The 24,463-nt window shown below is 35.9% G+C and overlaps 1 protein-coding gene across 1 annotated transcript in view; it reads left to right on the top strand.

Annotated features, from left to right (window-relative positions):
• LOC127412022 (actin-related protein 2-A-like) overlaps nt 1–24,463 on the top strand; it is a 31,731-nt gene extending 7,268 nt beyond the window's left edge. Inside the window, exons 3-9 of the mRNA XM_051648058.1 lie at nt 3,489–3,704; nt 9,444–9,516; nt 10,319–10,455; nt 11,031–11,180; nt 13,878–14,023; nt 18,948–19,080; nt 20,873–24,463. Of these exons, the coding sequence (XP_051504018.1) occupies nt 3,489–3,704; nt 9,444–9,516; nt 10,319–10,455; nt 11,031–11,180; nt 13,878–14,023; nt 18,948–19,080; nt 20,873–21,043 (1,026 nt within the window). The 3' untranslated portion in view covers nt 21,044–24,463. The remainder of the gene's footprint in view (nt 1–3,488; nt 3,705–9,443; nt 9,517–10,318; nt 10,456–11,030; nt 11,181–13,877; nt 14,024–18,947; nt 19,081–20,872) is intronic.

Genomic DNA, 24,463 nt, shown 5'->3' with positions numbered 1-24,463 from the left:
TGTTGTGTCAGGTTGTAGGATTTTATGAATGACAAAAGATAAATATATGGATGGATCCCCCAAGATAATATTTCAAACTTCAGCAGTTTAGTTGTTTTAAAGAAAGCCGTAATTGTCTCCTGTCCTTTGACCTGCTTTTTCATACTTGCATTCTTTCCCTCTTGTTGTACGTATGGTGAAGTAGAATAACAAAATGGTAAGTGCAGTCCAGCATGTGCTCTGTTTAACACTCATCGCCTGCTGAGGAGAGTGTGTTGCACCATGCAGTTTCTCAACGTAATAATATTTGATTTATTTTATTGCATTTTATTTATCTTCTCATCCATTTCAATTAGGGCTGGGCGATATAGTGAAATAAGGTCTATATCTTAATATTATTCCAGTGTTTTACAATATTCAGTAATACATATCTTGATATTTATGTATTTGCTCTGGAATATATATATATATATATATTTTAAATCGGAAGATTTTTTTTGAACAAACAGCAAGTGTCGTCATTTATATTTAAAACCTTTTAATGCAAGAGCTAAAATACAATTTTAATAATATCAGTCTAATGACACACTATTTAGGAAACTTACTTGCCAAATAAGCGCATTAAAATAATTTTGATGTTCACGATATGACTTAATTTTACATGGCCAGCAAAACCGTTGCGAATGTATCGTGAATATTGGATGTATTGCCCAGCCCTAGTTCTAATCTAATGTTCTGTTTGTGTATTTTCTTATTTTAAATTTTTTTAGTTAAATTGCAGTGGTGACTGATTCAGAGTTTCTCTCTAACATTTAGGTTTACTTTCTGTTTTTGGTCTTGTTTAAAATTTCTTTTCTTACTCCAATATTAACCACAGTATTTTGCTCAGTGCAGATGGAAATCTTACACTGCAGTTTCAAATCTGCAAATGTCTTTCACAGAACATGGCAACTATTCAAAGCTGCACTAGACATTATTGCTGAAGTTCCTCCTCCTCCGGTCCGAAATAGAGTTAGCAAAAGTTGACCTCAAGATGGAGGGAAATGTTGATGTGCGTGTTGCGAGTCATCCTATTTCTGTCTGTTGAATGTACTCTGGCCTCTAAAAAATGTTTGAGGAACAAAACAGAAAAGAAATGACAAGCCCTAAATAGATCTAATGTGTCATAATCAGTGTTTGGGTAAGATACTTAAAAATAATAATCCTCTACAAATTACTATTTATTTTTTTCCTAAAATTGTAATCAGATTGCTTTAGTAATTATTTTATTGAAAAAAGTAATCACATTACTAATTATTATTATTATATTAGTATTAACTATTATTACTATTAATGTTTATATTTCTTCCTTGTTCATTGTGACACAGAAGTCATACACTCAGCACCTCACATTTGTCCTTCACAGTGACTCATTACGGGCCATAATTCATGTATTCTACATAAATAATATATTAGAAATAAGCATAACCCTATACTGTACTTAAAAGTAATTCAATTAATTAAAAGTCAGTAACTGTAATCTGATTACAGTCATTTAAACTGCAATGTATTACACAACTTTTCTGACTAAGAAGTAGTTATATTAATGTAACTAATTACTTCATAATTAGATTACACCCAACAGTGGTCAGAATGGATTCTGTTCATTAGATATTGTTTTTCTAAATATGGTTACATGACGAGTTGATTTCAAAATGTTTTCTAGACATCCCTTTGCTTCCCTTTTTACATAAATAAGATGTTGCACAGTGCGCTGTACCCAGACAGATTAATTTTAAGTACTGCAGGGCTCCATTGGAAACACGTGGCACTACCAGACACATCCTGTACCAGTGCCAAAGAACACACAGTACTCATGCTGTCCTTTAAAATGCATACGATTAACATTCAATGCTTCTGTCTAGGCCTTGCGAAGGCAAGCACTCTTAGGTTCAGGGACTTTTCAAAACCCTAACCCTAAGTATTACACTTCGGTGAGGAACTTGTCTTGCACCATTTGTGCTACAGACATGAACAACACCTAAAATCATGCCATTTGTGGAGGAGAGGTTTATGTTACTCTCTAAGCAGTTAGACTTATGATTTTGAGCCTTGCAGACAAAAAACGAGTACAAAAATCCCATAGAGTTACATTGAAGGTGTCACCCAAGCCATATCTAAAGACCAGAATTTCATAGAGAATTGGAGTCGGAGTCTTTTAAACTAAGCCTGAAAAGCACCTTAGCAACCACATAGCAACTCCCTGGCAACTATCATTTTTGGTCTTTGGTTTGTGACCAAATAAAAAGCTAAACTTGTGTGTGAGGGTTGATCTGGGGTACTGGGTGGTCAGGAGAAAAGCCTGTATGAATGAAACTGACTAACAGTTCCTTGCATGGAAATCTGCAGTTCTGTGCATGCTGGTTACAGTGAGCAACTGGCTTTTAGGAGTGCAGCATCTGTCCGTCTGCCCATCTCATCTCAGCTGCTGTGTTTACTGTGCTTACACTCTCTGAGCCAATAATGGAGGCTTCCTCGCCTCATACCAGAATTTAGATAAAAAAAAGGCCTGGAGCTGATCTTGGACTTAAAATTCATGGTGTCATACATCTGTCATGGAAATGCCGCACATTTGATTCATAACTGATGCTGACTTGCTACATAGACACTGTTATGCAGTGTTACTAAACTGTGAAGCAGCACTTGCATATCTGGGTTCAGCTGTGTTCCTAAACTTAGTCAGCTGCCTTTTAAGACAGCATGCTAATATTCATGTAACCTCAAAGGTGACTAATTTGGAACCCTCTACATAGGCAGCAAGTCAAGCATTGTTACGCTGCATTCAAAGTACAAATCATTTTAACTTTGACCCCATTGCTGCTGCCCTTTTGAAGCATCAGAAAATTGATTACCAGACAGTACAGTATACAGAGTCTGTCTTTGTCACATTTTTACCTCACCAATTATGTTTTTTAGACTACAAAGCAGCAAGAAATATAAAAAAACTGTCAAAATGTATGAAGAGGAATTTCTTCTTATTAAATATTGACCTTGTTGTTTCCGAGCACCAAGAGACCGCAGTTATTACGCTAAGACCTTAACGTAAATGAGTCCTTTTATTACTTTCTGCAATCAAAGCAATTACCAGGTCTTTAATCTCTTCCAAATACATGTTTCCAATGTTTACTGTGCGCACTTCCTGCATTCTTACCTGGCAAACTCTTAAAACTGACCCCTTGTGATGCTATCTGCAACGCTTTTTGCATGGAGGTTAAAGCGGCGCTTGCCGCTGGTGTTGAGCGGTGCATTGACGCTGCGATGCAAGTCTTGTAAAAACCTTTTTAGAATATGACCAAAAGAAGGTTTCTTTAAAGGCAACGTACTAAGCTGCCTAACTTTTGGAAAAGCCTTCATGTCTGTAGTGTGCCTATGATGTCTTAAAATGCTACCTACGTAGTCAGCTCATTAGGAAATGGAACTGAGTGATTAGTGGAGATGATGTTTATAACATTTGACTTGTGATTTGTCAGGATCTGATGGTGGGAGATGAGGCAAGTGAGCTGCGGTCAATGCTGGAGGTGAACTATCCCATGGAGAACGGCATCGTCAGGAACTGGGACGATATGAAGCACTTGTGGGATTACACCTTTGGTCCAGAGAAGCTCAACATCGACTCACGCAACTGCAAGATCCTTCTTACAGAACCTCCCATGAACCCCACCAAGAACCGTGAGAAAATCATCGAGGTGTGTGTGTGTGTGTGTGATTTGTATGTTATCAGATAATTCAGGTAAATCTCACTAAATAATGTCCTAAAATAATTTTTCAGAAAGAAAATGAAGCCAGTTTTTAAGACCAGGATTTTTAGTTTCTATTAGATTTACTATAATCTAGAAATATTAAAATTCAATATTACATTATAATAGTATTATAATATTACAGTTATTATAATAAAATATTACAGTAAAAATGTATTTAATAGTGTATTTATCTGCATAAATCAGGGTTCGTACAGAGTCTTGAAAGATTGGAAAATGCTTGATTTTCCCAGTTAGGTTTTCAAGGTTTGAAATATGCTTGAATTTTGAACATGTTCCTTGAAAATGCTTGATTTTTCCTTAGTTTGTTGACAGTTATAAAATCAAATTTGAAATACAGTAGATATTATACAGTCGTTATGTTTGTGGTGTCTCGTAATACGCACACTTAAGTACTGCACGTCTCCACTGTGGTAGATTGGCACCAAATAAATTATACCTGCATCTCCTGCTTCCATCAACATGCCGGGGAGCCGTTTCAATGACAGCTGGCTGAAAGAGGAGACATAAAATATCTCTGTGCGGAGGAGCGATCAACAACAAGGGAAAAAGTGTGCAAAGAAAAAAAAAAGACGTCAATGGATGTTTGCACTCACTAAGCCATTCTGAAGGTATAAGATGAGAAAAAGATTTAGTTAAAACCTGAATTTACTTTGGAATCATTTACAATCAATAATACAATAAGTAGTATCGCATGAATACTTAAATAGGGCATGTGATTAATATAATAAATCTAGTGCTGAATTAATCACAATAAAATTGAAATTGCGATATGGCCCAGTGTGATTAATTAAACCCCCCAAAAGGCTGCAATTTTATTAAATAAATGTACTTAAAGTCTGGATTAACATGGCTAATCCAGCTGTCTCTGCAGTTCACAAACAGCGAACGGCCCACACTAACTCCATCCATCTCAGGAGTGTTCTAACTCTGAGTTTGGTTTATTTGTGCATGGTGTTTTTTTCTTATGTGCGTTGAGAATGCAAAGTGCTATGACCACTTTATTTTCATGTAATTCAGAACATTCTTGTAATAATGTGACACTGGGGCACAAAAGAGGAGGAGGTGGCATTTCACCACATTGTAAATGAGAGGCATGTTTAAAAAAAAAAAAAAAAAAAAAACTAAGCATGAAGTACAAATGTCTTTAGTTTACCGTTTACCAAGCACCGATGGTGCGAGGACCCTATTGTTCCTAGGCGTTTATTATTTTTTTCCCAAATGAATCGCATTTTTGAGGGCCTAAACATACTCGAAAACTCATGAAACTTTGCACACGCATCAGAAGTGGCGAAAATGTACATCTGATATGGGTTTCAGAATTAGGTGTGGCAAAATGGCTCGATAGCGCCACCTACAAACATTTAACGATGTGCGCTTTACGCTATGTTTCACCTACACGTGCGAAAATTGGTACACATGTGTAACATGCCAATACCTGCAAAAAAGTCTCTTTGACCCATGCCCTAAACTCAACAGGAAGTCAGCCATTTTGATTTTTCTCTTCAATTTTTGCTCAGTTTTTGCCATTTCCAGGCCTCGTACTTTAACGAACTCCTCCTAGAGATTTCATCAGATCTACTACATATTTGCTTATTCTAATCTAAATCGAAGCTTTTGAGTTTTCACTGCACGGCGTGGCTGTGACGGTCTGACAAAGTTCGATGTTTCGCCATGAAACAGGAAGTTGTTATAACTCGTACATACAATGTCCAATCTGCCCCAAACTTCACATATTTGATAATAGTCCCAGCCTGAATACACCTACATGCCTATTTTCAGTTATAGTCTTAGCGCCACCTACTGGCAACAGCCAATTCCAGGTCTTATACTTTAACAAACTCCTCCCAGAGATTTAATCAGATCAACATTATATTTAGTAAGTCTTAATCTAAAGACCTCGGTGATGTTAAATTGCAAAGCTTTTGAGTTTTCGTTGAAGGGCGTGTCTGTGGCGGCCTGATAAAGTTCGATATGAAACAAGTCACATTTTTGAGGCCTAAACATGCTTGAAAACTCATGAAACTTTGCACACATCTCAGAAGTGGGGAAAATATACATCTGATACTGGTTTTAGAATTAAATGTGGCAAAATGGCTCGATAGTGCCACCTACAAAATTTCAACGAAGCAGCCCTCACACCACGTAAGAAAATCGGTAGGCATATGTAACCTGTCAACACGTATAAAACAGTCTCTTAGAGCCATATCCTAATCCCAACAGGAAGTCAGCCATTGTGATTTTTCTCTTCAATTTTTGCTCAGTTTTTGCCATTTCCAGGCCTCGTACTTTAACAAACTCCTCCTAGAGATTAAATCAGATCAACTTCGGTCGGTGTAATCTATAGGCCTTGGTGATGCTAAATTGTGAATGGTGTGTCCGTGGCGGCCTGACAAAGTTCGATGTTTCTCCATGAAACAGGAAGTTGTTGTAACTCATACCTACAATGTCCAATCTGTCCCAGACTTGACATGTTTGATAATAGTCCCGGCCTGAATACATCTACATGCTAATATTCAGTTATAGTCATTGCGCCACCTACTGGCAACAGGAAATGACATGTTTTACACTGTGATACACTCTTAACAACATTTAAATGCTAAAAAAATTATAATAATTGGAGTGACATTCCCCTGGCACAGCAGACCCAACGTGCACCAGGGTGCGAAGGCCCATTCATCGCTGCTTGCAGCTTTAATTTATAATTGCATTTTTGTCAAGTAACATTTAGAATTGGATAATATTTAAAGCTTCGAGGTGCTTGAAAAAGATTATTAAGGTACCTTGAAAATGCTTGAAATGTGCTTGAATTTCACTCTTAAATGCTGTACGAACCCTGCTAAATGTTTTTTTTATTTTTTAAGTTTAATTTATCTGTTTTAAACAAAAATAATGAAACAAAATATTTTTTTTTATTTAAATCAGCATAAATTAAAGTACAGAAAATGCTGCAACAATGTATAAATACTTTATTATAACAATTTAGATAATATATATCATTATTTTTTACGTATTACAGTCATAGAAATTAGATTTTTTGTCGCAGTACAATAATGAGAATGGCATAGGTATGAATAATTGTCATGAAAATAATGTCACAAATTCAGTGCAAAAAGATCTTAATGATCAGAAAATATACTGTTTATACAAAATATAATTTCTCATTTTCTCCCTTTGATTTTAGGTGAAATGTTACAATGCTAGACATTTTCTTGACAAGTTTCACCATTTCAATGCCTATTCAATAAGTCAGAGTAAAATGAAAACCAAATTTTAACATTTGTAACCCCTTGGTACAGCGATTATTAGTTGTTTTATTTATTTATTTATTTTTATTTGAAAGTTAGGATGAATTTGTTCAGGTCCTGAGAAGTTAATTCAAGTGTCCAAGCTTTTTTTTTAGAGAATGACGAAAATTTGCCTTTGAATAGTGTAAATTGTTTTGATGTGAAAAATAGTTTGTAAATATATTTTACTTGCGTGTTGTTTTGGCACATTGGACATGGTGTGAACCATGTGTCTGCAGACTAATTAAGTCAACATTTTATATTGTCTTTACTGTCTACAGATTTGAATCTGCTTTTCTTAACAGTGAGAGATACAAATAGTGTGTAGAAGTGAAGGCTTTGATGTAGAAACACTGTTTTTTTGGGAGGTTCTGCAGACTGGCACCAGTACAGTCAGTTCATCAGCACGTATAATTAACTGCAGCTGTCTGCTCATCTCAGCACTCATCATTAGAGCAGCTGGGAGGCTCACAGATGCTTTGTGCACCTCCAACCTGATACCAACCATTCACTTCCTTATGGAGCAGAAATAAAACATCAGAGATTATTGGAGTTAAACGAGACTCTTATATTCAAACCTGAGTTATTGAATGCTATTTAATCTATAATATAACCTGGACATTGACTGGGTTAATGAAGTCTATTACTCAGTAATAGGCTTCATGTCATTTATTTTATTTTTATGTCATATATTAAATGGTTAATTTTAGGAATGGGACAGTATGGTTATCTCACGATTTGGTTCGATGATCGATATGAGGTTCACGATTCAATATAATCTTGATTCGATAAAACAGCACAAATAACAAAGTATGACAGAAAATTGTTTATATTTTAGATGAATGTTTGAGCAAAATTATAATTTCTCATCAGAATAAAGTATATAAAAAACATTCATAAAAAATAAAAAATTCTCATATCCTATTCTCTATAAGAAAAAAAATCACAAACATTAAAAACAATTGTCAGGCTGAGTAGGTGCAGGACAAGAATATAACTGAAAATGACATATTTGCGAAGCTGTTGGTTCACCACAATCCTTCCAGGTTTTAATAATGTGTTGGACAGTTCTTAATCTTAACCCAATTCCAGTGGTTTCAGTAATCTCCTTAGTTGTTTTCTTTGCTTGATGCAGGCCAATAATTTGCCCCTTCTGAAACACAGTAACATCTTTTCCACGACCACGGGATGCATCTTCTGACATGGTTGTTTAAGAAATGAGAAGCTACACACTGCATCAGTTAGGGTTAAAAGTATTGTTGCCTGCTGAAACATATTAATCACTGAAATAATGATCCAATCATAGGCTCTTAAAGAATCTGCTTATTTAAATGTTTTTGGCCAGGCAGGTGTATGTAGAAGGGTTGGCACTCCTAAGAACATATAATATTTAATTTTTATTCTGTCTTTCTTACATTAATGCAGAAAATCGACAAATGGACTTGACAGTTGTGCAAGCGGCACTTACTTATAGGTTCGATAGCGCCACCTACAAAATTTCAACGAAGCAGCCCTCACACCACGTTTCACAAAAAACAAAATATTCTTTCTTTATTATGGCGAGCAAAGACAAAGAGTCCAAAATGAATAAAATCCCAGAAGCAGTTTTTTTTATTTAACCAAAATCCCAATAATAGCCAGAAAAATGAAGATTTGGTGCATAACGCAGGACTTTTAAATATAAATAAGCCTGAAACACATTGGGGACTCTAATTTTGAAATGACTAAATTATGAAAAAACTATCTGCAGCTATCAACAGATTTTTGCAGATAACTGATAGTTCCAAAAAGCAACTATCGGCACAGATTAATCGTAAAACCGATATATCGGTCTACCTCTAATTTATAATGGAAATTATATGTATTGTAAATGATTTAGTGTTAGAACAGCAAAAAAGCTTTTGTGCCTCTGTATTAAATGTTTCAAGCATTCCATTTTTTAAGTAAATCAGTGAAAGTGGCAAAATATCAGTGTCGGCCTATAGTTTGGTATTGATATATACTGTATGCCAAAAATGTTCATATTGGTGCATCGCTAGTATTTACACTGAGTTTACATTCATTTGCACAACAAGCCCAAAAATGGTACTGTCTCTTTAAGAATTGTGGCAGTTCAACTAGCATCTCACAGAAGTGTTTCAGTTCAGTGCACATTAACGAGAGTGGAATCGCACAGATTTCTTTACCAGATCTATGCTATGTGTGATTAAAAGTTTCTTTAAACTTTTTGATCATCAACTTACTGTAAAGAAAAGATATGATTTGTCATTTATTTTGGTTTGCGTTATTTTAAAATGTGATATATTGTCCCATCCCTAGTCCATTTGTCTTATTTCAAAGTTCATTTGTCTTTGTCTGTATATGTCCCATTGTCCTTTAGGTCATGTTTGAGACTTACCAGTTTTCAGGCGTTTACATTGCCATACAGGCTGTGCTAACACTTTATGCTCAAGGTGAGTTACTCCAAGCACTTATTTGTCCTTGTGCTTGCATTTGTGCTGAGCTCATTGATGTAACAGACATTCTATTGCACTTATTGTGTTGTGTACTGGGGGTATTTACACTTTGTCACTTAATGCATTTTTGCTGATCAGATTTCTACCACCTCCGGAGGTGGTTTGAGATGCATTCCAGACAAAACTTGGTCAAGTGTAAATGCATCTTGCTGTTCAAGCTACATGGAAACTTTACTCTGCCCAAACAGCGCTACGTCAGCATGGGGAAAATGCAACACGTAACAGCTGTTACAGAATATTTGCATAAGGCTGGCGTCACTCAATAAATAATAACAAATTAAGAAACGGATGGACGTTGTAGGAGAGACTTAATTTTTCTTAATTGATTTGATGGAGATCGCTAAAGAAACTGAAACTAAACACTGACATTAAGCATAGCTGATGCATATGGATATATCTGAACTACAACATGCCCCGAGGGGAAAAATACACAGCGCTCAAATGCACAGAAACCTGCGTGCTGGGCAAAGTCAGTTGGAATAATAAATCACATCTTTTTAAATTGTCTGCCCGGCATTTGCACAATCACGGAAGTGAACTCCATTTTATTTGCATATAGAGCGGGAATTATAGATCAGATTTATATCCGTTTGGTGGAGACACATTGATGTGGCCAAGTGTAAATGGAATGTGCTTATTCAATCGGCTAGTAATCCGATCAGAAAAAAAAAGTGACCAAGTGTTAATAACTCCACTAACCCATGAGTGTATAAATGCTTGTCTTCTGTGTTACACCCAGGCCTTCTGACTGGAGTAGTGGTGGATTCAGGCGATGGAGTCACCCACATTTGTCCTGTGTACGAGGGTTTTTCTCTGCCCCATCTGACGAGGAGACTGGATATTGCAGGAAGAGATATTACACGCTATCTCATAAAGGTATGGAGTACTGATGTTACAGTGAGGCACTTACAATGGAAGTGAATGGGGACAATTTTGGTGGTAAAGTTTTTAAATCGTCATTTTTACAGTAGTTTTAGGTTTTGTTGACATTACATCATCATGGCAACGAAGTTGTAAAATTTACACAGAAAAGCTTAGTAAGAGATTTTATCACACTATAGTCATGTTAACATGCACATTTATTATGTCTTGTGGCTATACTTTTGAAACAGTGAGTATTTAAATGTTTACGTATTGGCCCCACTGACTAACTATATGTTGTTCTACAAAATTCTCAAAAGATTCACATTTGCTGCTACTAAGTTTGAGGTTGAGGTAGGGGTAGGTTTAGGGGTTAGGGTTCAGGGTAAGGGTTAGGTTTAATATTAGGGATAAGGTTAACTGTGCATCTATAGATGTAATATATGCAGATTCTTTAAATGTAAGTGCAATGCAACAACACATATGTACATAATAAGTACATTGTATCAAATGCATAAGTAGTTAAAGAAACCTACTGTCAGCCAAATGAGAACACATGAGCATTTGCATGTTTTTGTTGTGTCACACAGCTGCTCTTGCTGCGAGGTTATGCCTTCAACCACTCGGCAGATTTCGAGACGGTCCGCATGATGAAGGAGAAGCTCTGCTACGTGGGCTACAACATCGAGCAGGAACAGAAGCTCGCTCTGGAGACCACTGTACTGGTGGAGTCCTACACGGTCAGTTTTATGGAATTTCATGAACTGTTTTAATGCAAAGTTGCAGTCTGAAGAGGTGTTAACAGCCTGCAGGCTGGTGGTCTCCTTCTTGAAATTCAGAAGTTACAGTTCAAATGTTAGTTTATGAGGCAGATGTTTTTCTGGCTGGAGTTTTTAGTATGTGGTTTTGAAGATTTCCCACTGGGAGGCAGAAGTGTTCTGCATTTCCATGGTAAGATGCTCTTCGGATTGGATATAGCAGCAGAGAAATTCTTCAGTCTACACTTGGACATCCTGTATGTTAGATGCCAGACATTGCTCTATTCTGATTGGCTGCTGCATGTGTGATGGCCTCAAGGGGGCAGTGGTGAGGTCTTTAGGAAGAGAGGAAGTTGCTGACAAGTTGTTCAATGTTTTACCAGTTTTGTGCAAAAGCAGTTCCTTCTTTCCTTTGGTTTTGTAGGTATGGGGGTGACATTTTCCTTGTGCTTTCTTTTCTTTTAAAACAAAGGAAAGAATCAAAAGAAAAGAAGAAGTTTTAAAACAAGAAAGGCAGTGTGGCAACTCTGTTGCCTAACCAGCATGTAACATAATTTCCTGCATGGCCACAGTCCTTTCCCAGCTGGGAACCTCTGCGTATTCGACCTCTGGACACTCCTCAATGGGCCCTTTATATACACCCACGCACCCTGTCAACATTTTCTTCTTAGTCATCACGGTTAGGCTCGACTGCGGGTTACCGTTCAGTCCAGCCAGTCGAACGGAAACATTGAATTATGCAAGCTGATTTTAAATCGAGATACATGTTGTAAGTGACCAGCCAAATGTTGACATGAGGTGTGGTCGACCAGGTCGCCATTGGAGGCAGTGTAATCGTGCAAATCAACAAATTACTTATTACTTCATGTACTTATAGCTGAACTTGGGGTTTGTCTATATAACTAAAAAATATTTTAATAATTTTCAGCCTTTTGCCAATATTTAATATATACCTGAAATGAAAAATAATTTGAGATATATTTCTCAAATGAAAAATAAAAATATATCTCAAACTACTTATATACACAGATCAGCCACAACATTAAAACCATCTGCCTAATATTGTGTAGGTCCCCCTCATGCCACCAAAACTGCGTCAACCCGCATCTCAGAATAGCATTCTGGTGCCAGATGGGCTGGTTTGAGTATTTCTGTAACTGCTGATCTCCTGGGATTTTCACGCACAACAGTCTCTAGAATTTACTCTGAATGGTAACAAAAACAGAAAAGATCCAGTGAGTGGTAATTCTGTGGACGGAAATGTCTTGTTGATAAGAGAGGTCAACAGAGAATGGCCAGACTGGTGTGAACTGACAAAGTCTACGGTAACTCAGATAACCGCTCTGTACAACTGTGGTGAGAAGAATAATATCTCTGAATGCTATTCTGAGATGCGGGTTGGCGCAGTTTTGGCGGCACGAGGGGGACCTACATAATATTAGGCAGGTGGTTTTAATGTTGTGGCTGATCGGTGTGTGTGTATATAGATATATTTACAGTATATACACTACCATTCAAAAGTTTAGGGTCACTTACTCATTCTTTATTTTTTTATTTTCTTCACATTCTAGAATAATAGTAAAGTCATCACAACTATGGAATAATAGAAATGAAAATATGGGAATTATGTTGTGACTAAAAAAAATTCAAAATAAATAAAAACTGTTATATTTTAGCATCTTCAAAGTAGTCACCCTTTGCCTAGAATTTGCAGACATGTACTCTTGACATTTTCTCAACCAACTTCTTGAGGTATCACCCTGGGATGCTTTTAAACAGTATTGAAGGAGTTCCCATCTATGTTGGGCACTTATTGGGCACTTAAAACTGTTTTTTTTTTTAAATAAAATTTTAGTTTTGTAATTAAATATATTAATATGTTGGCACAATTTCAAAACAGAATTTCAAACAGATGTATTTTGATTTTTCTTTTATATATATATATATACACACACACATTTGTTGCCATTGGATATTTAATCAGTGGAACTATCGTTTTGACGAAATTTATGCAATTAATGCATTGATAATTAATTATTGCCAGCTAATGAAAGGAGTGAAATGCAGTATAAATCCAGTTAAAAATAATCAAGGCATGTTTTCCACAATGATCACAAGAAAGAATATTTAATTATGTATTTTCCAATGCATGTTATTTTCCTTCTTGTGCACCAATAAAACAATACATAGTAATAAACAGCAATGTTTTCCTTCATTTATTTTTATATGAAAAATGCCACACAAGGGGACTTCCGTAACTATTTTTGAGTAATGATGCAAGTGAATCAGACTAAGTAATGCATCAGTTTATTAAAATAAACAGTTTGAACTTCTTCACTGAAATGAATCAAACTTACCAGCTCTAACACAATTTTTGCTTTTGAAGTTATAATGAGACACGCTAATAAAATATCTGTCTCAACAAAGTCATCCTCATGGGTTGCGAGACAAGGAGGGATCACGAAACTAGTCTGGTCAAATAAAACCCTAATTAAAATCTTTGCCATTTTCACAGTATTGATTGATTTCATATTGCCAGCAAAATTACCACCAATATATTGTCAAAAAATTTGATATTTCATCCAACCCTAGTTGAACATTTAATACAACTTCTTACATTTATGACTTGGCATTGCGATTGATTTAAAGCCTTAAAATCCATGTATTCTCCTTGTTTAGCTCCCTGATGGCCGGGTTATTATGGTAGGAGGCGAGCGGTTTGAAGCTCCAGAGGCTCTGTTCCAACCTCACCTCATTAATGTGGAAGGGGTCGGAGTGGCTGAACTTCTCTTCAACACCATTCAAGCAGCAGACATTGACACCAGGTGAGCTCAAATGACACACCTCCAGTTCTTTCTTCAGTTGGGTATACCACCAAAAGTTCTGTGTCATAGGATCCTTTCTCCAATATACACAAGTTTATTCTATGCTATACTAAGTCATGCTTACTTAAAGAGATTGTATGTGCAAAAATGAGAATTTTATCATCATTTACTCACTCTAATATCATTTCAACCCCATAGCATTTGTTTTTTCCGTGAATCAAACAGCAAGTTTCAGATACCCACGGTCATGGAAAACCTTGAAATTTATTGGCATTATGGCAAATATACATGACAATAATTCGCACAATGAAAAAGTGAAGTTCTAATCATACAAACCACAATACCCCCCCCCCCCCACCTTCACATTACAGCCCTTGCAGTGACAATAACAGGAGTCAACAAACATTCCATACAGGCACAAACTTCCTTGTTTTGTCCAGCATGTCTAATTTTTGTTCCACGTAAAAAGCTGAACTGGATCATTGCAAAAAAAAAAGGAAAGAAAAAGTAAAATCAAATGAACAAAAAGCCAAATTGTAAAATAAATAAAAGGTGAGATCCGACTGATGCAAAACTGAGGGATAGTAAAATAATAAAAAATAAATATCAGGGCACGACATTAAGCATTGTCACGTGCTTGTCCTCCGGACAAGTAAATCGGTCATTCACTTGTATGAGTAAAAAGATTACTAAAAGGACATTTAAGTTACATGCTCAAGGAACATGTCAGAGTTTCTGTTGTATACTTGCTAAAATTACACCAGATGCCCAACCTAATAATGTACCTATGCAACCAACTCAATTCTCTGCAACAGAAATGTAAACTGCACTGGGTAGGGGAGGAGGCTGTTCAAATCAAATCAAATCACTTTTATTGTCACACAGCCATATACACAAGTGCAATGGTGTGTGAAATTCTCAGCATTGTTGTCATATGGTAATTATTTTATGTCACGCATGGTAGTCAAATAAAGAAAATCCTCCATTGCCACCATTAACAGCAGGGATACTCATAGTTCTATGGAATGAGATCTACTTTTTATTGCAGCAATATCTACCATGTACAATATAGGCTGTACATTATCACAGTGCCAAAATTTCAGTAGTCTGTAGTGAAATTTGATGATTCTCAATACCAGCTTCAATACCACAACAAATAACACTAACTAACTTCTTAATTATGTAAGAATGGTTTCAAGTTCTTAATTATTCAAGACTAGTAAACAGTCAGTAATAATATAACAATTAATCATCATAATCATGATAATCATTATCGACATAATCGTGAAAGCCCTAAAACTGACAATTAATTATCATAATCGTGAAAGCCCTAAAACTGACAGTTAATCATCATAATCGTGAAAGCCCTAAAACGGACAATTAATCATCATAATCGTGAAAGCCCTAAAACGGACAATTAATCATCATAATCGTGAACGCCCTAAATCGGACAATTAATCATCATAATCGTGAACGCCCTAAAACGGACAATTAATTATCATAATCGTGAATGCCCTAAAACGGACAATTAATCGTCATAATTGTGAAAGCCCTAAAACAGACAATTAATCGTCATAATCGTGAGCGCCCTAAAATGGACAATTAATCGTGAAAGCTCTAAAATGGATAATTAATTGTCATAATTGTTAATGCCCTAAAATGGACAATTAATCGTCATAATAGTGAAAACCCTAATACAGACAATTATCATAATCGTGAAAGCCCTAAAATGGACAATTAATCATCATAATCATGAAAGCCCTAAAACGGACAATTAATCATCATAATCGTGAAAGCCCTAAATGGACAATTAATTGTCATAATTGTTAACGCCCTAAAATGGACAATTAATCGTCATAATCGAGAAAGCCCTAAAACAGACAATTAATCGTCATAATCGAGAAAGCCCTAAAACGGACAATTAATCGTCATAATCGAGAAAGCCCTAAAACGGACAATTAATCGTCATAATCGAGAAAGCCCTAAAACGGACAATTAATTGTCATAATTGAGAAAGCCCTAAAAAGGACAATTAATCGTCATAATTGTGAAAGCCCTAAAAAGGACAATTAATCGTCATAATTGTGAAAGCCCTAAAAAGGACAATTAATCGTGAAAGCCCTAATACGGACAAATAATCTTTATAATTGTTAACGCCCTAAAATGGACAATTAATCGTCATAATCGTTAACGTCCTAAAATGGACAATTAATCGTCATAATCGTGAGCGCCCTAAATCGGACAATTAATTGTCATAATCGTGAAAGCCCTAAAACGGACAGTTAATCGTCATAATCGTGAAAGCCCTAAAACGGACAATTAATCGTAATAATCGTGAGCACCCTAAAATGGACAATTAATCGTGAAAGCCCTAATACGAACAAATAATCTTTATAATCGTTAACGCCCTAAAATGACAATTAATCGTCATAATCGTTAACGCCCTAAAATGGACAATTAATTGTCATAATCGTGAAAGCCCTAAAGCGGACAATTAATTGTCATAATCGTGAAAGCCCTAAAACGGACAATTAATCATCATAATCGTGAACGCCCAAAAGGAACAATTAATCGTCATTATTGTGAACGCCCTAAAACTGACAATTAATCATCATAATCGTGAATGCCCTAAAACTGACAATTAATTATCATAATCGTGAAAGCCCTAAAACTGGCAATTAATCGTCATAATCGTGAAAGCCCTAAAACCGTCAATTAATCGTCATAATCGTGAAAGCCCTAAAACGGACAATTAATCGTCATAATCGAGAAAGCCCTAAAACGGACAATTAATCGTCATAATTTTGAAAGCCCTAAAACAGACAATTAATCGTGAGCGCCCTAATACGGACAAATAATCTTTATAATTGTTAACGCCCTAAAATGGACAATTAATTGTCATAATCGTGAAAGCCCTAAAACGGACAATTAATCGCCATAATCGTGACAGCCCTAAAACGGACAATTAATCGTCATAATCGTGAAAGCCCTAAAATGGAAAATTAATCATGAAAGCCCTAATACGGACAAATAATCTTTATAATCATGAAAGCCCTAAATTTGACAACTAATCGTCATAATTGTTAATGCCATAAAATGGACAATTAATCGTCATAATCGTGAGCGCCCTAAAATGGACAATTAATTATCATAATCGTGAAAGCCCTAAAACGGACAATTAATTGTCATAATCGTGAAAGCCCTAAAACGGACAATTAAACCTCATAATCGTGAGCACCCTAAAATAGACAATTAATTATCATAATCGTGAAAGCCCTAAAACGGACAATTAATCGTCATAATCGTGAAAGCCCTAAAACGGACAATTAATCGTCATAATCGTGAAAGCCCTAAAATGGACAATTAATTGTCATAATTGTTAACGCCCTAAAATGGACAATTAATCGTCATAATCGTGAAAGCCCTAAAACGGACAATTAATCATCATAATCTTGAGCGCCCTAAAATGGACAATTAATCGTGAAAGCCCTAATATGGACAAATAATCTTTATAATCATGAAAGCCCTAAAATGGACAATTAATTGTCATAATTGTTAACGCCCTAAAATGGACAATTAATCGTCATAATCGTTAACGCCCTAAAATGGACAATTAATCGTCATAATCATTAACGCCCTAAAATGGACAATTAATCATCATAATCATGAAAGCCTTAAAACCGACAATTAATCATCATAATCGTGAAAGCCCTAAAACGGACAATTAATTTGCATAATTGTGAAAGCCCTAAAACGGACAATTAATTTGCATAATTGTGAAAGCCCTAAAACGGACAAGAAATAGTCTTAATCGCAATTATTTGTTTGACAATTAATCGTCAGCCAAATTTTCATAATCATGACAAAAAAGAGGGACCATGTTTAAAAAAAACATGCTTTTGGAACCTCGGATAGTAAATTTGATCTGTTCAAGTTGACTGTTAGTCATTACTTCTTTAATCTATCCATTATGTGTTTCCAGTGTAATAGAATTTGAGCATCTCCAATGTAATAGAAATTAAGCAATTAAGCATCTAGCCAAAAGCACAGTAAAGGCGATAACTGTATACATGTCTTTCTTAAGCGTAATACTCTCAGGTCTAGCACCAAAGATGGTTATTAAGAGGTTAGGGTCAGTAGGGTCAATAAATATCACTATAGGATTTGAAGATTTCTCTGGGAACTTTTCAAATGTAAAACTGCGTGCAAGCCATAGTGATGTTCGATTTGTAAGCAAACCGTTCTTTCGAGTCTTAACGGTTCACAAAACAGTCTAAATGATGTATAAGCAAATTGGTCTGAATCAAACTGATTTTAAACATTTTATATCCAGTAATCACAAATGACTGAAAAAGCCGTGGAAATTCATTAGTCTAAAATGGTGGGAACCCTGAAGTTTAAAACAATGCTTCCACAAATGAGATTTGAAAGCTATAGCGTGGGGAAGATTATCACAACTTAGATTTCAGTCTGTTCCACGCAAAGCTATCGAATGGCTTTAGAAGATTTGGAATACAGCGCATTTGTTGAATAGATCACATTTATGGTGCTTTTTTTGTCCTTTTTGAAGCTTGACAGTAAAAATCACCTTTCACTTTGCTGGTATGGAAAACAAAAGCTTGGACATTCTTTCAAGCATTTCTTTTTGTGCAGAAGAAAGGAAGTCATACAGTTTTGGAACGGCATGAGGATGAATAAGCTATGACAAACAGTTAATCTTGGGCGAACTATTCCTTTAAGACATGGTTATTGTTTCATTATATGACACTAAAACAAGCAGACCATGCAATAAAATTAGCATGTAAGGAGAACACTGGGTTCTGTCATCTTGTCATTACCCCTCCAATATGAATTAACCTCACTGTATGTTATTATCTGCTCCCTCCCCTCCATTGCTTTCTCTCTCTCTCTTTCTCTCCCTCAGGGCTGAGTTCTATAAACATATTGTTCTGTCGGGGGGATCCACAATGTATCCTGGTCTGCCCTCTCGACTAGAGAGGGAACTTAAACAGCTGTATCTAGAGCGGGTACTGAAGGGTGATGTCGACAAGCTCTCTGTAAGTTTGCCCACTCAATACACGTCTAAGTGTGCCAGCCAACAAACACAAGCAGTCAGAAATAGCCCTTTTACTTCTGTGTATTAACAGCTGTACCGTAACGAATGTATTTGCCTGTCACATAAACAGCTGTCATCGCCATGTGTGAAAATTATTACTCATATAAGCTGCTTTAAAGGAGTCATATTATTCATTTTTATATTTTTTACTTTTTCCCCCAAGAGGTCGTCTTATAATGTTAGTAACATATTTTTGTACCAAAAACAGTCAAAATTTAGCTCTTAATTACCATTTGCGCTGATGCATACTTCAATAACAGCCTTTTTGCAAAGCCTGCTTTACCTTCACAGGTTCACAAAACAATCATGAAACAGCACAGTTTTACTCATATTGTTAGCTATTTTGATCTTTTGGAAAAAGTATCTGTCCCACTTTATCTTAAGTACTTCACGTGTCTGGGCGGGGAAAGTTCGTTAATGTGAAAATGTGAGCGGTCGTGTGTTTATGTGTTCAAATGTATTTGTTTGTCTGACCTCAGAAAGTGCAGAACAAGCCATTTTTGTACATTAGTTTCAATAGATCGCAACAGTCTTGCTCCGGAAATAAAAATCCTGTTCATTTTCTCCATAGGGCATTAGATAATTAACGATAACTTATGAAACTTTAAAGACAGACCTACCGTGAGTGCAGAGGTTGTTAATCGATGGTATATGCTTCTGTTAAAGCCATCAGTCTGCGCTATGTCAACTCTCAAAGCACTTGTATATTAGCAAATATCGGAATATTTTGTAAAAAAATTGAAATCTGTTTTTATTCTTATAATCAACAACTTTAAATCAATAGTTTAATATTTTGCATTGCTTTTAATTTGATTACACGATTCGCTTCAAGGATTGTAGTCCATTCCCTCAATTAAGACGTTAAGTACACAGTCCCTTTGTCTTTTTGATTTTTAAATAACTTTTTGCTTCAGATCAGAGCTTGCAATCTTGTGACTCGCCTTGGAGCTGGTTGATTGGGTTCATAGTTCTTTTATGAATACTTGAATGCAGTCCCAGTGGAAAAATGAATGGGAAAATCACTTTTGTGCTTTTCAAATGATCTTTTTGGACTGAGTAGGAAGTTTTGAGTTCTGACATTATAGTACAATAAACTCTTTATCTCAAAATTTGACTCTCCCTACAGAGTTAGATGTGTAGTAATGCCTCCTCTGCACCAGCAGATGGGGCTGCATTACCTGCTCCTGTGCACACACTGATAAACGCCATAAAATCTGTCTGGTTGAGCAGTTCAGAAGCCCGGCTTACACACAGACTGCCCAGCTGGGCTCCATCTCATTTAGAAGCTGGCCATTGGCCTGGAAAAGCATTTTGGGGAGCCTCAGAGCCGCCCGAATGTCAGGCCGCTATATATAGGTGATCAATTACAGATGGCATGGCCGATGTGGTTGAGCGGCGTGTCTGTCTGCCTGTCCCAAAACTGTGTTTAAAGTGAATTAAAAACCCATTGACTTTATGTGAAAGCCTCCATGAGACCCCTTTCAGCCACCTGTTTATAGCATGTTCAGGGTCTGAGAGTGGATGAACACAGTTCAGCTCCAGAAGAGTTCACATTCACTGTACACCTCATTATTCTCCCATTTGGGTTTGCCGCTCGATTCACAAGTTGACAGTGTGCTTTTGATATGTATTAAAGAGATCCATTCAGAGCGTTTTCTGGTATGTAGGTCAGTGTCCATGCTGTTCCACTCCTCTGAAATTCTCGTCACACTGTCTATTTAATACCCCTATAGAAATTCAAGATCCGGATCGAGGATCCTCCCCGGCGCAAGCACATGGTGTTCCTGGGTGGGGCCGTGCTGGCTGACATCATGAAAGACAAGGACAACTTCTGGCTGACGCGGGAAGAGTATCAGGAAAAGGGCATGCGTGTTCTGGAGAAGCTCGGAGTCACCGTCAGATAAACATGGATGCAGATCTCATAAAACCACACCGGCCCTTGCATCTGTCAATTGATCTATTTTACATTACCCATTTATTTTCTTCAGATGTGTGGAGAGATGGGTTTGGATTGTGAAATGTGCTGGGGAGGTTTTGTTTATCTTTTTCAGTTTTGTTTGGTCCTCTGTCCACTGACGAACAAGTAGCACAGCATTGTCATCAGCGGTCATTGTAGTTTTCTCCACCAGTGCTTGTGTTTGCGTAACATTAAAGGCATTTAAAGGAATATTCTAGGTTCAATGCAAGTTTTTGTGGCATAATGCTGATTACGACAAAAAATTATTTCGACTCGTTCCTTGTTTCATAAAAAGAGCAGTAACAGTAAAGCACTTCTCCCCCTCTATTTTTTTATTTTTTATTTCAGTTCATATGTTGCATCTGTATTGGGCATTAACAACAAAAAATCTCAAAAATGTCAATGAACACTGCTGATTTATAACCTCTTATAATTGTTTCCCCCTGGCTGTTTTTTATTTTATTTTTTTTTTCACAAAAAGCATATTACATCATTATGATTGTTCTTGGCATTAATATACATACATACAGTTGTGCTCCAAAGTTTGCATACCCTGGCAGAAATTGTGAAAATATGACTGATCATGCAAAAAAAATGATCAGTCATTTCCCGGGTGTGGGAAATTAACCTTTAATTGCCATTTAAGCCTGTGTGTGTCACCTTGTGTGTCTGTAACAAGGCCAAACATTCAAGGGTATGTCAACTTTTGATAAAGGCCATTTGGGTGATTTCTGTTATCATTATGATTTAAAAAGGAGCCAGACAACTATGTGATGATAAATGGCTTCATGTGATCACTATCTTTAAATAAAAGACAGTTTGTTTGCATGATCAGTCATATTTTCAAAATCAATGCCACAATTTCACAATTTCTGCCAGGGTATGCAAACTTTTAAGCACAACTGTATATATGTATATATAAATTACACAACAGTAAGGCACTTACTGTAGAGGTGAGTGGAACCATTTGCTAAAACGCACATCTTTTACACAAGATGTAAACATTATACATGTTAATGTGATTTTAGTTAGAAAAAAAAAAAAAAAAAAAAAACAATTGCTTTCTAAGCTTATCTGTGTAAAGTTATATCCAATACTGGGAATACAAGGTTTTGTTGTCATAACAATGAAGAAAATACTGGATATAACCATTCACTACATTTGTAAGTGCCTTACTGCAACAACAATTTTTACTTAAAAGACAAACGATCATTATTATTTATTTTTTTTTTATTATTTTTATTTTTTTTTGTGGTAAACAACATTGTCACAAATGCTATTCATTGACCTGAACTTGTATAGAACCCAGAGCATTCCTTTAATGTAATCATGAAACAAAAAAAAGAGAATCATTAAAAAAAGATTATATTTTGCCTAAAGAAAATGAAGCCTATTTTAGGACTAATAAGGTTTTTGCATTGTGAAAAAAAAACAATGTGTCTGGACAATTTACCAATATTTTTAGTTATAAGTTGAATATATTTTTGTTTTTTCACATTACAGTAATGAGTATTTTTCACAGTAATTAAATTTTTTGGCCCAATGGTATTGTGGATTGGGGAGGGAATGTTTCTAAAGGAATGTTCCGGGTTTAATACAAGTTAAGCTCAGTCGACCCAAAAAAAAAAAATATATAATAATAAATATATATATATATATATATATATATATATATATATATATATATATATATATATATATATATATATATATATATTAATAAATGTGGTTACAGTAAGGCACTTACAATGAAAGTGAATGGGGCCAGTCCATAAACATTTAAACACACTGTTCAAAAGCCACAAGACGTAAACACTATACATGTTAACATGATTTTACTGTCATAAAATCATTTACTAACCTTATCTGTCTTAAGTTATATCCAATATTACAACTTTGGTTCATGACGACATAACGCTGGTAAACCCTGTAATGTGGTAAACACCGTAACGCCATTAATCCCTGAATCTAAAATCATGTTAGCATGTATAATGTTTCCATCTTGTGGCTATACTTTTGAAACGTGTGTGTTTTAATGTTTGTAGACTGGCCCCATTCACTTCCATTGTAAGCGCTTTTTAAAATAAACAAGGGACGAGTCAAAATTATTATATATAATGCTACAAATGCTGTCGATTGAGCTTAACTTGTAATGAACCTGGAATATTCCTTTAACACAGTGTCCTAACTCATTGATTTTGGACCAGTGATATATCACTGTAGGCAGGTCCACCCAACGAGAAATGTCCAGTCCCTCATCACTTGCTACGGTTGCGGCTGGTTGGGAGAAAACCTCAGATTTACATGGAAGAGATGGCTTTTATTGAGTTGTGCCTGGTTAGGACCCAGTGTAATTGTCATGTAAACAGGCTTCTTTTTTTTTTAATATATAAACATATATATACAAAATGAAATTTCTGCTTTCTTTTGATTTTGGACTAAAAAGTGTCCTAGACATATTCTTGACAGGTTTTATGATATTCACACATAGACTGTCTGTGCATATTTCTGAGAAACCATCATATCACTCCTGTTTTACTGCAAATACGAATAGGCTACAAGCTGTAATGAATGCACACTGCACCCATTTCATGACTGTGTACTGTATGTCAGTCTGGTGAAAGAGGATCTAAATGCTTTATCATATGTGTGACTCTAAGGGCAGAAACAAAGTGCATTTACTTTCCCCAAGGGAAATAGATGTTCTGAGCCAGTGTGACCACAACTAAACTGAGCAACCAAAAGTTATTACAGTTATTTTGATTCCAATGTGGTCATTGAGCTTTAGCCCTGGAGCTACAGAGGAGAAAAACTTTTGCTGTTTCCGTCAGTCGTTTCTGTCCTATTTCCCTGTCCTCGTGTCATATGCTTATCCAGAATAACAAGAGGGACTTGTGCAAAGTGTTTTTTAGTGTTTTGATAGATTGGACTGAGAGACTGTGGGATTTTTGGTAAAGAATTAACCAAGCTGGCCAGTCTTCTATTAGATTGCTGTTGAAAATTGAAAAACTTAAGCATACTGGTGTCAGCCTTTAAAAATTAGATCTGAAGTGTTTATATATGAGGAGAGTGATTTGGTTTGCTACCCTTAGCTTTCCAGTCGTTGTTATTAGTATTGTTGTTGGTTTTTTTTTTTTTACTTTTTATCTATTCTTTTGCAGTGCTGTGTCTGGCATACAATTAAAGAATATTATTTTGCAGTGGTCAGTCAAACAGTTGCTTTTATTTGTCCAATATTATTTTATATATATCTTAAGCAGTGCCAAGCACGGTTGATGTAACTGGATCTTTTTCTTCCTCTTTTTTTTATTTTTTATATTCTAGCATAACTGCCTAATGCTGATTTAAATAAAGAACATGATTTATA

The sequence above is a fragment of the Myxocyprinus asiaticus genome, chromosome 21 (genome assembly GCF_019703515.2).
Source record: "Myxocyprinus asiaticus isolate MX2 ecotype Aquarium Trade chromosome 21, UBuf_Myxa_2, whole genome shotgun sequence".
Taxonomy (NCBI): Eukaryota; Metazoa; Chordata; class Actinopteri; order Cypriniformes; family Catostomidae; genus Myxocyprinus; species Myxocyprinus asiaticus.
Note: the sequence above shows the minus strand (reverse complement) of the source record. Positions and strands in the feature narration are given on the sequence as shown.